At 49.1% G+C, this 16,441-nt stretch overlaps 1 protein-coding gene across 1 annotated transcript in view; it reads left to right on the top strand.

Annotated features, from left to right (window-relative positions):
* The window catches only part of LOC111139287 (ALK receptor tyrosine kinase), a 671,342-nt gene that overhangs the window by 536,326 nt on the left and 118,575 nt on the right, over positions 1–16,441 (top strand). Inside the window, exons 6-7 of the mRNA XM_022491523.1 lie at positions 8,215–8,346; positions 15,788–15,919. Of these exons, the coding sequence (XP_022347231.1) occupies positions 8,215–8,346; positions 15,788–15,919 (264 nt within the window). The remainder of the gene's footprint in view (positions 1–8,214; positions 8,347–15,787; positions 15,920–16,441) is intronic.

Raw genomic sequence — 16,441 nt, 5'->3', positions numbered from 1 at the left:
CTAAAGGACAACAGAGATGGAATCTGGGTGTGAAGGGAACTCTGAGAACCCTGGACCAAGGAAAAAGTCTTCGTGGTGAGAGAATGGGTGGTGTCAGGAGGCTCAGGATTCTTCCAAAAGGAGAAGGAACGGAACACCCATTTATTTCTCCAACACAAGAGGTTCTCCGACTTTAGCATCCCAGTTGTTGCCCAGGGAGCTTGTGGAAAATGCTGGTTCCAGAGTCTCACTCCTAGATATTCTGACTCTGTAGGTCTGCAGTGAGGCCCAGGAAGTAAGATGGTTACCAAGCTCGTATGACTTTGATGTAGAGCCTCTGAGGACATGCCATCAATGCAGTGGGCTAAGCCCATGGTAAACACAAAAATGGCTGGCTGTAGGTCTAAAAACAAGGAAAACTGAGGCCCAGAGAAGTGATATGCCCATGAAGTCAGAGGCTTAGTGGCAGATCCAGGCCCCCAACCAGTTCTCCTCACTCCCAGCACCATATTTCTTATCCATCCCACTGGGGCCCTCCATACCCAGGCCCGTTCCTCCCCAGTTTGCCTTTTGAGCAGGAATCCAAGATGCCAGTTCTTTAACGAGATTGTCCAGCTACAATTTACGAGGCCCGAAGCCCTCAGCAGGACTGTTCTCTGCCAGGCTTAACAGTTCCAGGTCTTCCAACACCCCCATTAATGCAAGCATGGGCGGAGGGGTGCTATTAGTCTGTGCACTCTGTCTGACTACACCCTCACCGTGCCACCATCCGTTTTCACGTCTTTGTGCTTCTTTCCCCTTGAGCACTTGATTCTCCTCGTCCTGGAAAACATGAAAGTTTCCACCGGCAGGTGGGAGCTGGGTACTGCCTCCAGGCTCCAGCTGTAGCCCCCCTCCTGACCTCCCCACCATCGGAAAGCCAGCCTCCTCCCTCTCCCCTTTAATCTATAAGCAAGACCCCCTTCTCGCTGACACAGCACTCAATTTTTCCCCCTTTAATGAGTGGCATCGGTTAGGCAAGAGAAAGCAGGTGGGAGAGGCCTGAAAGCTGATACAAATGTGCCTTTTTTAATGCCGCATAAATCACCTTAATTAAAAATTAATTAAGCGCCCTAAAATTTGACATTCATTTTAAAAAGAAATTGGAGTTAAGAGAGTTGTGTCCATTTCAGAGCATCAAATCTCCAAGACACGACTGAAGGAGGAGAGCAGGTGTGGGTTTCTGTTTTGAATGCACAATTAGGGAAAAGGAGTCATTCCCGGGGAGCGAACCCACCAAGTCTCCCGTGGGGCAGAAGAGCGCCCCATGTAACCTGACCCGGGGCCCATGTGTCTCCAGTGCAGATCCAAACTCATTTCTATCGCACCCACAGAGGAGATAAATGGCCAGACAAATGTGGCATGCTGTTTGTTGTTTCAGGAGAGATGTTCCAGGATGCCGATGACAGATGACCAAGGCAGGAAAAGCCAACATGAGACAACCAAGGGAAGCTTGTAGGCAAGTGAGTGGCTCAGTAGAGAGACAGAGCAGGACAGCAGGCTTCAGGAGAAAATCATTAAGGGTTCAATGTCAATAAAGATGGAACCAACTCTATCCAATCAACCTAGGAACCTAGAGCCGCCAACAGCCATTGCTGGAACCCTAGAATCGGGATGTTGAGGATGGAAGGGGTCTTGGCGGTTGGATTTGAGGTTACACATTCTTTACCAGGGGGCCCTGGAGAACCATGGAGGAACAGGACCCACCTAACACGCATAGATCCTCCTGCCCTCTGAGGAAGTAGTTCTCAACCCTATGAGAATCACCCATGATGAAGCTTCTAAAATCACCAGAGCCAAGGGCTCCTCCTCCAGAGAGACTAATTTCACTGATCCAGCCAGAGCATCCACAGTATTTCTAACTTCCCAAGTGACTCCCTTGGGCACTCAGGGAGCTGCTCCAGGAGGTGATGTCATCTGCCTCCTAGGAGAGGGATCACACCTGGGACCGGGTGGCCCAGGTCTGGGTCCTTCCCCTGTGATTGGCTAGCTGTTGAGACCTCAGGCAAGGCACCTCGCAAGTAACCGGTTGCATTTTGTTGCGCCTTACTGTTTAAACATTTCTCGCTACATTATTTAATCTCTCAAATTCTCGGTCTTTTGATTAATCAGACGGGGATAATAAAAAATGTTCTGCCCTTTGTTTATGAGATTCGAGCAAAGAAGGATTAGGAAGGCACATAGTGAGGTGTTCAAATGTTCCACAAAGGTAAGGAATCATGACAGTTTACTCCCCCCAGTGCCCGAGATGTTATTCTGGGAAGAAATGCCTTTTTGAAGGTAGTGAATAAATTCCCAGAAGGGAAGACCCTTATTAACAAAAGATCCTCAAGCACCAGCTCTCCCCAGAGTTGATCCTAACTCTCCACAATCTCTCAGTGACTAAGGCATTTGGCATTTCAGCAGTTACCAGGAATCCCCGGCGCCATGGCCGGAAGTGATTAGGAAACGCCAGCAGGAAGCACCTTTCTCATGGTCTGGAGCTGGCTCTGACCATCCAGGGCCTCAGGTTACCCTACTGCACAAGCCGGGACATCGACTCCACCGCCACAGAGGGGATGCTGTTAGGGAACTCAGGCCCTTGATTAAAACTGTTCACTAAGGGTACTTTCCTCCTTGGAATTTATGGGCCCCATAAAGAGAAGAACTTGGGAAGACAGAGCGGTTGTTTTCTGTCGCGCCTCATTAGTTTTGAGTTTAGGCTGGCAGTAGAGATCAGAGTACCGGGCGTCCATCTAATTGAATCTCTCACAGGCATAAAGTTCCCCTTGGTACAGGGGAGGAGGGGGTGCCAGGGAGCCTGGAAGTCTCCAGCCAGGGGAGGGAGGGGGGGAGGGAGGAGTTGGTAGAAGCAGGGCTGAAGGAGACAGCTTCTCTGGGTTGCAGCTGTGCAGCAGAAAGTTCCTGGGGATAAACTCTGCGGCCTCCAGAGAGTGAAAGCAGCCCTCCCTTCCAGCTACTGGACCCCTCCTTTGTTGAGGTTTATGGTCGCAGGGGAGGGATACTGACTTCCTGCCCTTCTGTGTACCCACAGCAACCACTCCTGAGAACCCCCATCACCCAGGGGGACCCCACAGACAGACAAAGTACAAAAGGCAGAGAACAAGGTGTCAAAGCCCTGGGCAAGCCATGTGAGCACTTTGAACCTTTGTAATCTCCACTATAAAATGAACTCAAGACACCTCCCACCCATAATACATCGTTTCACTTCAACTCCCCAATATTGGGGTGGAGAGATCTCTCTGGAGGACATTGTTGGAGACTCATGAGGATGAGATTTGATATCTTCCTTCAAGTCACTTACAGTTTGCAGAGGAAGACAGGCATACAAACAGCGAGTTACAACATCAATCAGAATGTCCGCCATGTTCAAGCAAGAAGGCCAAGTGAAAGGACGGTTTGTGGAAGGGGGCGAATGGGGCACTCCATGAAAATGCCACAGACGAACTGGGGAAGTCTAGATCCCATTGCTGCAAGATGGGGAGTTGGTGGAAGATGTTCCCAAATGCTGCGGCAGCCTTAGCAAGGGGAGGACAACCCTATGACGACTAAGGATGACCTATACATTGCCTACTGGCCCCACATGGAAGAAACTCTGGAAGCATAAAAGACCGCGATCACCAAGGAAGGTGTGGATAGTTCTGGATGACATACAAGTTTATAATTCCTACATATCAAGATGCATTATAGACAGAATGAAAGTACACATAGAATACTGGGGGAAATCTTCAAACATATAACCAGATGTCTCACATCCTTATTAATAATTTTATACAGGGGCACCTGGGTGGCTCGGTGGGTTGGGCCTCTGCCTTCAGCTCAGGTCATGGTCTCAGGGTCCTGAGATCGAGGCCTGCGTCAGGCTCTTTGCACGGCGGGGAGTCTGCTTCCCACTCTTTCTCTGCCTGCCTCTCTGCCTACTTGTGATCTCTGTTGAATAAATGAAGAAAAATCTTTAAAAAAAAAAATTATCTCATACACTTCAACAGGAAAATGTGAAGAACCCAACAGATACACTGACAAAAGGAAGTGGGCAAGTCCCTAAAAGAGTAAAATAAAGCCAGTAATATTCAGGAAAATATCCAGCCTCACTAACTTTCAAAAAAATACAAATAAAACAGCAGGGAAATACTTTGAGTTAAAAATAAAAACCATGATAATACTTGGGGTTGGCCAGGATGTAGTTAAGAGGGGTGTATGTGTGTGTGAACACAGCTGGTGAGAATGGAAATTGGATTAACTTCTAGAAAGCAATTTGGCAATATGTATCAAGGGCCTTTAAAATGTTTATACTCTGATTCAGTAATTCCACTTCTGGGAATCTATCCTATGAAAATAATCTGAAATGCGGGCAAAGGTTTATGCTCAAAGATATTCTTCAAAGTGTTCTTCTAAACAGTCTAATAACACAGTCCTTGACTAATGTTTAGATAAACGATGGTACCGATCACAAAGGATCGTAGCCATTAAAAAGTGTCCTTACGGGGGATTTTTTTTTTTTTTAATGGGGAATTTTTAAAGCCTGGAAAAACCTTGTGATATAACCTAATTATTTTAAGGCCTATATACATATGATACAACTATGTACACTTGGAAAGCGTAAGCCAAAAACATTAATGAGAAACCTACATTAAAAATGCTGGCCTCTGGGCAGTGGAATTCTGGGCATTGTTTTTGTTGCTTTTTACCCTGGTTTCAAACTTTTGATAGTAGACCTATATTTTTCAAATGAAGGAAGGCAAAGGAAACTAGGAGACATATTCAGGGAATGACAAGCAACTGCTTCACGTGGCATGCACGTGCTCACAGTTCTACACGCGGTGAAACGGAAGGACTGATCGCAAGGTGTGAATCCAGCATGACACGATTTGGGTCGGGAGGGACTTCACAGATTTTTTTTATTTCGCTCATGTTGTCTTTGGTAGCGCTGGGAGTGAGGGGAATAAGATCCTCATTATGTAATGGTCCCATAGAGGGCATAAGAAGAAAAGGTTTGGGAAATCACCAAGCAAGATCAAGGAGAATTTTTTCTCATTATCCTAAATGTCCTTGTGCTGAAGGAGGGGCAGAGAGGACAGGCAGGGTGGCCAGCAGGCAGGGCACAGCAGTCTGCCTTCAGGAGCCGCACCCAGCTGGAGGCCACATGCCTGGCACTGCCTTTCACCCTCCCTTAGTTGGGACTCACCCCTCATAATTGGGAACGACAGAGCTGCCCTGTCCTGGTGGTTATAAGGTTTGTGCACAAGTGGAGAAAGCGCCTGGCGCTGTGCTTGGCAGGGAGCTGGTGGGCGGTGTAAGACACCAGATGTCCTTGCTGGGCCCCTGCTTCCAGGGACCAAGACCACAGCCGTCCCCAGCCAGTCCGCCTCCGTCAGGGCTTCAGGGAGCACACCCCTCCTCCAGCTCTGCCAGGGTGGGGAGACTGCACTTTCTGGGGACTGGCACCAGTTCCCTAGAAGCACCGTGTTGCCCAGCTTCCGAGATGCCAGGACTCACAAGTCCTATGCAGGATTAAAGCGATAAAATGAATTTGGCATTTTACCTTTGAAAATGAGCATCGTGTCTCCCGTCGTTCCTTCTGTATTTTGATCCTGGGAGCTGAGTATTTGGAACTCGGAGGGGTGGGGTGGCTTTCCATGGTGCAGTCCCCTGCCCTTGGATCGGGAAGGGATTTGGAGGGAACATTGTCTCCAGCTGTCTCAAGGCACAGGGATGGAGAGGGTGTGGGAAGGAAAGGCAGAGATGTCTAGCCCAGGGAACCACAAAACACAGAACAAGCTAAGGAACAGAGGGGTCCATCTAAAGCCACACGGGGCCTCCGCTGACTGAGCCCATGGCTGCAGCTGGCACCGGTGTTAGCCGGTGTATTCACCTCCCGGGGGTGCTATGACCGACCACCAGAAACCTAGTGGCTTAAAACAATACCCATATATTCTCTTCCGGTTCTGAAGGGTGGAAGCCCGAAATCAGTTTCAGTGGGCTCAAGGAGCAGGGCCGGCTCCTTCTGGAGGCTCCAAGGGAGAAAGGGTTGTCTCACCTTTTCCCACTTCTAGAAGCTACCTGTGTTCCAGATGCTTCTAGAAGCTGCCGGCTCCTGACACCTTCCTCACATTTCTCCAGACTTCCTCCCATGATCACATGTACAGCTTCTGTGACTCTCTTGCCACCTTCTTCTAAGAACCCTTGTGATCACACCTGGGTAATCGGGTACTTTCCCCATCTAGAGACCTTTATCGTGGTCACATCACCAAGTCCCTTTGATCACATAAAGTAATATTCACAGGTTTTGGGGATTAGGATATGGATCTCGTGGGGGGGGTGTTACTCTGGGTTTCACTGCAGGCAGGTAACCTCATGTGCAGGCTTTTCACGAACGTTCCTGGAGCCAGGCATCGGTGAGGGCTGTGGAGACAACACACAGACACCCAACAATGTGGTGAAGAAGATGGGGCCATGCACACGTGTTCTAGAACCAGGGGGCATGGAACCAACACCCAATGAGGCTCGAGCTAAGGGCTGTTGGAGAGACAGAGTTAGGTGAGACAGGAAAGGAAACTGGGACGCAGAGCACAGAAGACCTTGAAGAGCAGGTTGGAGAGTTGGGATGTGAGTTCCTGGAGGGCCTGTGATTCCCATGCCTGGCAGTTACAGAGAAGCCCCAGCGAGGCCAGGGACCCATCTGACAATGGGGGCGACCATGTGGCACCCACTAACAAACTGAGTCTTATCCGAGCTGACCTGTGAAAGAGGCCCCGAGGCACTTCCCGCGCTCCCCTTCCGTGAGACGGAGAGAGCAGCTTTGCAGTCTGACGGGCTGGGTCTACACCCCTCTTACCAGCCCTAGGGAAGTCACTCCGCTGCCCTGACTCAGTTTCCCCACTTAGGAAAGGGCACTCTTAAGACTTGCCTAGCCTCTTCGCAGAGCCAGATGTGCTGAAGTGCACAGCAGACTCTAGAAGTAAACAGCCTGGACTTGATGTTAGTTTCAGCGGGAACTGAAATGAACCAGAAAATCACGGCACTCCAGATAATAAAGATGATCTAACCTGCGCAGTCCCACCTCACAATCAGCTGGGAGGTTTTACTGAGATAAAATCTAATAAAAGGAAGTCTAATCTCACAGCCAGGGTTGGAGAAGCCCACCCCTTATGTAAAGCTCAGAGAGGCTGTGGGACTCGGCCAAGTGGCGGGGGGGGGGTCACCCTCTCACCCACCCAGCTGAGCATTGAGGGGGTGGGATGGGGATGTAGAGACTGCAAAGGCACCAGCCATCATGGGGAGAGAGCAAGAAAAGAGGACAGAGTAGAAGGCCACCAGATGTGGAGGTGAAACCAAATGGGCCCTGCTCCACAGGAGCCATAGTTTTCCCATCCCACAAAAACCAAGAGCTGGAGGGCAGGAGATACCCTCAGAAACACAAGCCAGACCCTTGCTAGGTGATCTCTAGGCAAAGGCCCCCATTTAGAGGGGCAGCCTGGTGCAGGCCAACTTAAGCCTGGTTCTCTGGGGTGAAAGGTTAATTCACTATCATAACCCCTTTGTTCTCGATACAGAAATAATGGCTAATATGTTCATTATAAATTGCTCCTTCTCCCTTCTGCCACTGGATAACATGATTTATATGAGATTTATGATTTATATAAAAACTCCAGAATGGACTTGAGAAATATCCTCAGAATCCCTCCTTTAATAGATGGGGAAAGAGAGGGCCGGACAGAGAAGGGATAGGGCCAGCCTCACTCAGCTGGTCCAACACTAGAAAGTGCTGCATGTTTCTAGCATTATTCCAGTGGTGAACCTGGGGTCAAGAACATATGGGAGATACACTGGGTCAGATACACAACAAATCTGACCTTGCAGGTAGAGCTGTGTGCAAATGAGACTTGACCCACAGGCTCTCCACCTGGCACACTGAAGCCAGGGGTTGAGGACCCCAGAGTGTTGAAGGAACGTGGACCAAACCTAGGGCCACTCTGCTAGTCACCATCACTAGAAAGTGAGGACCCCCAGGGGGCTAGGGGATGGGGTGTAAAGGCTTTAACATCCTCTCAGCCTCCTGGTGTCGGCCCTGCATGTAACCGGATTGAGATGTGGGCAACCCAGTGGGATACGACAGGGCTGAGTGAAGCTGTCCCAGAGCCTTCCCACAGGGCCATCCAAACTAACCGAGGGCCTGTGTCTCTGTGTGCTCTCCAGGAACATCCCCAGGCTCCAAGATGGCCTTGCAGAGCTCCTTCACCTGCTGGAACGGGACCATCCTCCAGCTCGGGCAGGCCTGCGACTTCCACCGGGACTGCGCCCAGGGAGAAGATGAGGGCCAGCTGTGCAGTGAGTAGATGGGGGTGCCCCACCGCCCCAGCCCAGTCCACACCTATAGCCCCCTGCCCCCATCACCCCAGGCACATGAGCTTGGACACCTTTCCTCACGTTCTATGCCACGCGCGTCCTCTCAGTGGTGACTTCCAAAAGCTACATAGTCTTCAAGAGACAGAGCTGAGTTATGACCCAAATAAGATCTTGTAAATTATGCTGGCAGCATCCTCGTGGCATAGAGGAGATGTGCACCATAAAGCCTGACTCAGGAACATGACATTAGAAGGCCTCTATACCCACACTCCCCTCCCTCTTCGGGCTTTCTCTTCCACCGCCCACCTGGCCCTCCCATCCGCCCAGGCTTCCATGTGCCCCAGCGCCAGGGTCAGACCACTTCTCCGTGGCTTTGCTCGTGCAGTACTCCTGGCCCAGAAGGCCCTTTCCTTCTCTGGTCACATCTGCTCTTCCAAGACTCACCTCTAGGACACCTGGGTTGCTCAGTGTGTTAAGCATCTGCCTTCGGCTCAGGTCAGGATCTCAGGGTCCTGGGATCGAGTCCCGTATTGGGCTCCCCGACTCAGCAAGGAGCCTGCTTCTCCCTCTCCGTCTGCCCCACCCCTCCACCACTCATTCCCTCTCTCTCTAAGAAATAAAAAATAAAACCTTAAAAAAAAAAAAAAAAGACTCCCCTCCAGAGTCAATCCTTCTGGGAAGGCTCTTCTGATCATTTCCACAAACATCTCCCCAATACAGACAGTCGTTTCTTCTTCCTCTGCTCCCCTCCATGTGCTGCATCCATGCATCCCCCCATACGTCCATTATTTTTCTGCTAACAGTTTTTAGAACTATAATTCATATACCATTCAAGTCACCCATTTAAAGTACACATTTCAGTGTTTCTTAGTCTGGCCACCATCACCACAATCTAATTTTAGAACATTTTTATCACTTCAAAGGTAACCCCAAGCCATCTTTCCTCGTTTCCCTCCAATCTCACCTAGCCCTAAGCAACCCCTAATCTACTTTCTGTTTCTATAGATTTGCCTATTTGGGGCATTTCATATAAGCGGAATCACTCGGTTTGTATTCTTTTGTGGTTAACTTCTTTCACTGGGCGTCATGTTTTCAAGGTCAATCCCTGTTTGTCCTGTGTAAGAACTTCCTTCTTTTTACTGCCAAATACTGTTTCTGTGTACAGCTGCTCATCTGTTCGTCAACTGATGTCCATTTGCGTTGGTTCTACTTTTTGGCTATTACGAATTATGCGCTTTGAACATCCAGGTACACATTTTTGGATGGATAGATACTTTCATTTCTCTTGGGTATCTACCTAGGATTAAATTGCTGGGTCAGCTCTGCATTTAACACTTTTAAAAACTTCTAGGCTGTTTTCCAAAATACTTAGGCCATCTGACCTTCCACCAGTAACGTAAAATGCCTCTAATTTCTCTGCAACCCTGTCAACACTCATTGCGATGTCCTTATTTGTGCCAGGCTAGCGGGTGTGCACCCATTCCATTTCACAGAGGTGGTTTCCACGTCTGTCTCCCTCTCTGTGGGCAAACTGAACCTGGTACTCTCCCCCATACCAGTATCTCCTGGCACGGCATGGGGGTCACTAACTATTTGTTGATTTAACATGACTAAATGAGTTGGGAAATTTGGTCCCCATAGACAAAAACCAATTGCTGAGGTCAGCTGGGGACAGTTAGACTCCCAGGCTAGTGCGCACTCCACCTGAATCCGGTGTTCTTAGCAGTGGCCTGGCTCAGAGTATACACATGTGTACCAGGGGAACCACAAATACTTAGAAAACCCATACATTATGAGCTAGAAAATGTACTAGAGCCTACAGCAGAGATGAATAACACAGGCCCCATCTTCAGAGTGCTGAAAATCCAGCACAGGCACAGGGAGGAAGACCGCAGAGTCGCACTAGGGAGCGGATGCATGCCTGGGGTACGATGGGGCCCAGACACAGGAGCAAATGCCTCGCCTCCCAGATACACTGGCCCTAAGACACTGTGGCCTACAAAATGACTTTAAAAATTAATGGTATCCCTCACATCACCTGGAAGACAGATTTTTTCCCTTGGGGGGAGCCAAGGATTTATTTATTTTCTTTTAAATGAAGCAATAAGGAAAATCCATTTTTCAACTTGAAAACTTCCTTTTCATATAAAACTTCCTAATGAAGTTTTCCGGTCACGATGGAATTGTGGCTGTTTAGATAAAACTTAGTCAAGACTTGCAGGTAAGCCCTTCGTTTATCCCACACTGGTCCTGGCCTTTCTCGCAAAGCTCTCAACTATGCATGAGAATCAAAATGAAGCCAGCCCACCCACGTTGCCCTGGGCAGGGGTCTGTGTGTGTCTCTCTAGTTATTGGTCCCTAAAGAATTTCCAGCAGTGCATCTGAGCTGTGTGATTTTGTTTTTCCCTTTTTAAAGGGAAAACCCACTTTGATACCCACTCCCCAGCTTGGGCACAGGTCAGGACTGCCATACCCTGATTTAGAATTGGGAAAACAAAAGCACGGAGAAGGTAATTGATTTGTTCAGGGTCACACAGCATGTCAGGAACAGAACCATGATTAAAGCACTGAGTCTGTGGGATCCAGCCCATTACTGTGGGCTCGGGCCATTTTCTTACCTTTCTGGGCCCGCCATTAGTGGATTTCCAGGGCCAGCTCCAAGCTTGAGGACAGCCTATCTCCTGTATGGAGGGCAAGTTCCTAGGGCCCAGAGGCCTTTCCAGCCACACTTGAAAAGCTGCTCTGACCAGCTCTCAGAATGACAGCTCCACCCCGGAGGATTCCCCCCACTGAGTTCTTTGCTACAGAAATCAGTTGCTAGGAGGAGAAGTTCAATTCAGAAGGAGGGTTATTTCAATCTTTTTCTCCTCTGATCTCAGCAGTACTCTTAGCAAATATCCTTTTCCTTTTTAGCGTGCCCCATTCTGTGTGGCATCATTGCAGTTTTCCCTATCACATTGATTGATGTTGATTCTAGAAAACATCCCCGTAGAGAAGAAAAAAATGATAATGACGGCAATGATGATGATGATGACGACGATGATGGCTAACATTTATTGAACATTTACTGTGTGCCAGGAACTGTCCAAATACTTGTCATGTATGAACTTATTTTGTCCTCAGAATAATCCTATGTGATACTATTATACCCATCTTAGACATGAGGAACCTCAAGTCCATGAAACTGTTAGCCAGTGGCTGAGCAGCAGCTCAGACCCAGTCTGAACCACTGTGAACCAGACTCATTTGTTATATGAGTTTCCAGTGGTTGGTTGTACCAAGCACAACACTAGCTACATATTTACCCAGGAAGAAGGGGAGGAAGGGAAAAGTCAAGGAGGGTCCAGAGCTCTGCCACAACATTCTCCTGTGGGGAGAAGGGGGCTCAGATCCTCTCCACCCTCTGGGCCTATTTCCTCACCTGTAATATAACCCATAACATGATGCCCGCTGATGTGTTGATGTTTGTGTTGCGTTTAGGACAATGGTCTTGACATCACCTGGTCCTTCCCAGCTAGTCTGGAACCTGTTAGAATGTCTTCTCTGAGAAAGTGGTCACCCAAACCTTGTTGGTAATGTCCAGTTCTAAGGAACCCCCATGAGTGAGGGTCACTAATCTCTGGCCAGGGTAGTCCACTAAGAGCTGCCATCATTGAAATTTGGAGGGGAAAGTAGGTTGGATACCATGAACTCCCAGCCTTAACTCCCCATACTTGCTCCAGAAGGAAGTCCACACATGGCTTTATTCAGATAATCACACTCAATCCTGAGCACCATTGCAAGCCAGGACAAAGAGGGTACCTAAAGTGCAGGTGGCATTGCCTTTGCCTTCCTGCATCCATCATGAACATGTCCATTCACATCACATCCTCCAAACCACATACCACATGCCATCCTCCTTCCCTCCTTCCACTTAAACATTGCTGATCCAAGTGAGGTATCCCAGAATTCAGGAGCCCACCAAAGGATGTCTTCAGGGTTCCCTGTGTATCAAGCCATAGCGTCAATGGCATGTGACTCACCAGAAAAGGGTCAGGATCTCCCCATTTCCTCCCCTAATGGGTCATTGACTCACTGAGTAATCCAGGCAGCTTGCTTCCCCTCCCTGTACTCACTCATCTCCTCTGTTTCGTGGGGACACTCTTCCCTGCCAGGCCAAAAAACAGTTTTTTAAAGTTTATTTCTTTATTGTAAAATAAAACATATTGGCTGTAAAATATTTGGAAAATCTAGAAAAATACACAGGAGAAAATAACTATCACCCATAATCCTCTCAGACATTCAGAGATAACCATAATATGGTAATGTATTTCTTCTAGCATTTTTTTCCCATGACTCTATATTTTCAAGGAAACATATAACACATATTTATCAAAAATGTTAACAGAGCTGTCACACAGGAAGGAAGAGAAGTAGTGTCATTTGGCCTGGAGCTTACACTTGGCAGCTTCCTGCTGCTCCTGCTGAGGCCACATCTTTGTGACTCTCCCAATCTGTCTCTCTTACGCTGGAATCAGGTGTCATAATTGCCAAATGTTACAGGATTGATCGGCCCCCACGCAGGCTGATTTGGCCATCCAGCCAATGAAGTAAGAGGCTCCGTTAGGGCAGTGTTTCTCGGCTGCTGAACTGCATAGGAACCACCTGGAAAATGTTAGAAATGTGGCTTCTCACTCAGCAGGTGGTGATGGGGGTGGGGGGTACATGGCCTGAGAGTCAGCACTTCTAGCAGTTTCACCTGTGATGGGGAGGTGGGTGTGGCTGGTCCCTGCACCACATTTGGAGTAGAAAGGGGTTAGATGACTGAACCCATGCCCATTTCATCCACCAAATAAGTATTTCAGTCCTACAGCGCACTGAGCCCTGAGTAGGCACTTGGGGTGAATGAGAGGAGAAGGCCGTGAGTTGAAACCACTGGACTCAACTCTGCGCACCAACATTGTGCTCAGCCATTGGCCCTGGCAGTAGTGTTCCAAACCTGGCCTAATCCATCAAGGGTCTTTGTTCGGAAGCCCCCCACCCCACCAGCTTCCTTAGAAGTGGCTTCTCGTTGAGCACACAATGGGTTATGTTGGCAAGAACAGCAATCCTTTCCTCCTATACCCCCTCCCATCCTGCAAGGCTTTCAGGGTCACATAAATTGTCTGTTGACCCAACTAGTTCACCTACCTCCTCTCTCTTTATTCAAGCAGCCAAAAAGAAAGGGGCTCCCAATCCTGGCTCACCCTGGATCTTAGGGAAAACCAGCACAACAATGGGCTTCCAGAAGGTGGAGAACGCCAGTGGCTTTCCTCTTTCCTGTCCAAGAAGGAAGGGATAGGCAGAAATGCCATGGGCATTTCCAGAAAGGCAGCTGAGGGATCTGTCTCCACCCCCAGGACGGTGCTGGCTATTTCAGTTCATCCTCTGATGAGTCCCCTGCACCAGGAGTGATCGGCGATTAATAATGCCACCACCACTCTGTCCACGAACTCCGTCTGCTTACAGAACTCCACACTCTCTGCCTTATTTGACCCTCACAACAGCCCTGTGAAATAGACACTCATATCACCCCAGCGTACAGACGATGGAGCTACGGCTCTGAGGAAAAGAGGTGACTCACACAGTAGAATCCAGCTGGTTAGGGTTAAAGCCAGGTGTCCAGATCCCAGGACTGTTGAGGCTAACTGCTCTGTGTCTGCCACCTAAAAGGGGGAGGAGGGAGTGGTAAGCTGTGAATATTTCAACCCAGCCCTGCCTCCTCCTACTACCAGGAGCCATTGCCTGCTAGGATCTTCCTTCATGGTCCCTGGTTTAAAGCACACTTGTAAAGGACGTTTTGTGGAAGGTCACTTCCAGCTACCAGTTAGTTTTTGTGAAAGAAGTGGATGTGGGGGTCCCTTGAGGGGGCATAAAAAATAAAACAGAAAGATCTCCTTAGCTTTTGGATTTTTAATCAGAGGAACATGCAGGGCTTGGGGGGAAAATGATTTCTTCAGGGGGGTATAAATGGGAAGAGATGCTCAAAGTCAGTGACAGCTGGTTTTAATTTATAATTCTGCCTCTGTGTGAAATGCACAGAGAATCAGGGGGAAATGAGTAATAATTCACTAAGGTGCTATCACAGCCAGGAAGCGTTAGGGCCCTCTTTGTCAACCTGCCATTGCCAGGAAGGCTGAGACAGAGGAAGGACACAGAGCGTGGTGGGTCCAGCTAGAGCCCCTTTCCTCCTGCTCAGAGACATAGTCCTGCTCCTTCTCCCCAGCCTGGCCTGGGGCTATTGGTGCAGTTGGTGGAATAGCCTAGAATGGCCCACTAGCTCTTCGGGACTGAGTGCCTTCCCTGCAGCCATTGTTTGAGCAAGCCGCAGAAAGTGAGCTCTCTGACCCTCTTCTCCTTCCCTCCTCCTTCTGCGGGCACTTGGGAAATATATGGTCATAAAGCAGACTGTGGTCTTTTCAATGGGACCCGAGGTCAGCCTGTTGCAGAGAAAAGGGTAACAGGGCCCTTTATGCTGAGCCAACAGATGATATAAAGGGGCCCTGTGGCTGGCATTGCTTGGCCAGGGTAAGGTAGATTGGAGCAGTAATAAACCAGCTCCAAATTTCAGGGGCTTAACATAACATTTACAATATTTGCGCATCAAAGCAGGGGGGGCTCCACAGGAATCTCTTGGGGCGCCAGGCTGGCAGGGGCTCTGTCATCAGACAGCAGCAGTCTTAGGAACAAGAGCTCCCCTTGGCCTCTTCAGCAGGGAGAAAGACTGAAGAATTGCATGAGGGGCTCTCTGCATCCTCAATCCAGAAGCGACACACATCACTTCCATGCACATTTCATGGGCCAGAGCCACTCATGGTAGCTCCTGTCACTGGAAGAGAGGTGGGAGATAAAGGGGGGCAAGTAGAAAGTTTGAGCAATATGTTTCTCTGCAGACGGGAGTGATTGAGGGACCCAGCCAAGTCCCACCAACACTGCCACTGCCACCATCACATTCTTGTCACTGTGTCGACCATCAGAAATGTATTCCAGTGCCTTCTCCCAGGGGCACATTCATGGTGAATCAGAATAAGGAGCACAGATTTAGAAGCAGAAGATCTGGGTTCAAGCCCAGCTGTGTTACCTACTGGCTGTGTGACCTCAGTCAGATTGCTTAACCTTCCTGAGCCCTTCTCTGTCACGTATAAAACTGGGTTATTTCCCTGCTACAGCACTATTATTATTATTATTATTATTATTACTATTTTATTTTCTGAAGATCATGTGTACATGTTAGGGACCGGGCCTTCTTTTCATTGTTATCAGTATGTTTAGCCATTGAGGGTCTGGCCTGGGAGCTGTAGTTGATGAAGATACTTGGGTCATGCCTGACTAATGTTAGTTGACATTAGCATCTTTTGCTTTCAGCAGTCCCAGAAATGACCGTGCCCTTGTGCTCTCCCTGCAGGTAAACTCCCTGCTGGTTTTTACTGCAACTTCGAGGATGGCTTCTGTGGCTGGACCCAGGGCACACTGTCACCCCACAACCCCCGGTGGCAGGTCAGAACCCTGAAGGATGCCCGGGACCAGGACCACCGAGGTACTGCTGCTCTCTTCCCTTCCCCCTGGTGCACCTCTGTCAAGACAAGAGACTTAGGGCCCTACCCCAGAACAGCTGGGCCTCCCCACCCCTGCAGGGCGAGGCCAGAGGCCTCCCAGAGCTTGCCTGGGGTGCTCGCTCACAATTCCCCCTTTAGACTTTCCAGGCTTCAGAATGATCAAATTAGGCCAAGGTAGATGTCACCTCTGATTCCCTAAAATAAGAACCTGGATGAAGGATTAGCTAAAAGATGAGAAGAGTGGCAACAATAGTAGTCATTCATTCATTTACTAAGTGTTTGTTGAGAACCTACTTTGTGACTGGCATGTATGTAACTCACTGAGAGGTAAAAAAAACCCTTGACATTGTGTCATTGACCCAAGATCGTGCCCTGGAAACCCAGCCCCACATCTGGTCCATTCCCTGGAGCCCAGCCTCCTTAGCCATATCCCCTATCCCGGCCCAGCTCAAGCTGGCAACTCCCACCTTCCCAGTGCCAGAGCCCAGCCTCCCTCTGCCCCT

Source organism: Enhydra lutris, unplaced genomic scaffold, assembly GCF_002288905.1.
Source record: "Enhydra lutris kenyoni isolate GAN:26980312 unplaced genomic scaffold, ASM228890v2 scaffoldscaffold98, whole genome shotgun sequence".
Taxonomy (NCBI): domain Eukaryota; kingdom Metazoa; phylum Chordata; class Mammalia; order Carnivora; family Mustelidae; genus Enhydra; species Enhydra lutris.
Note: the sequence above shows the minus strand (reverse complement) of the source record. Positions and strands in the feature narration are given on the sequence as shown.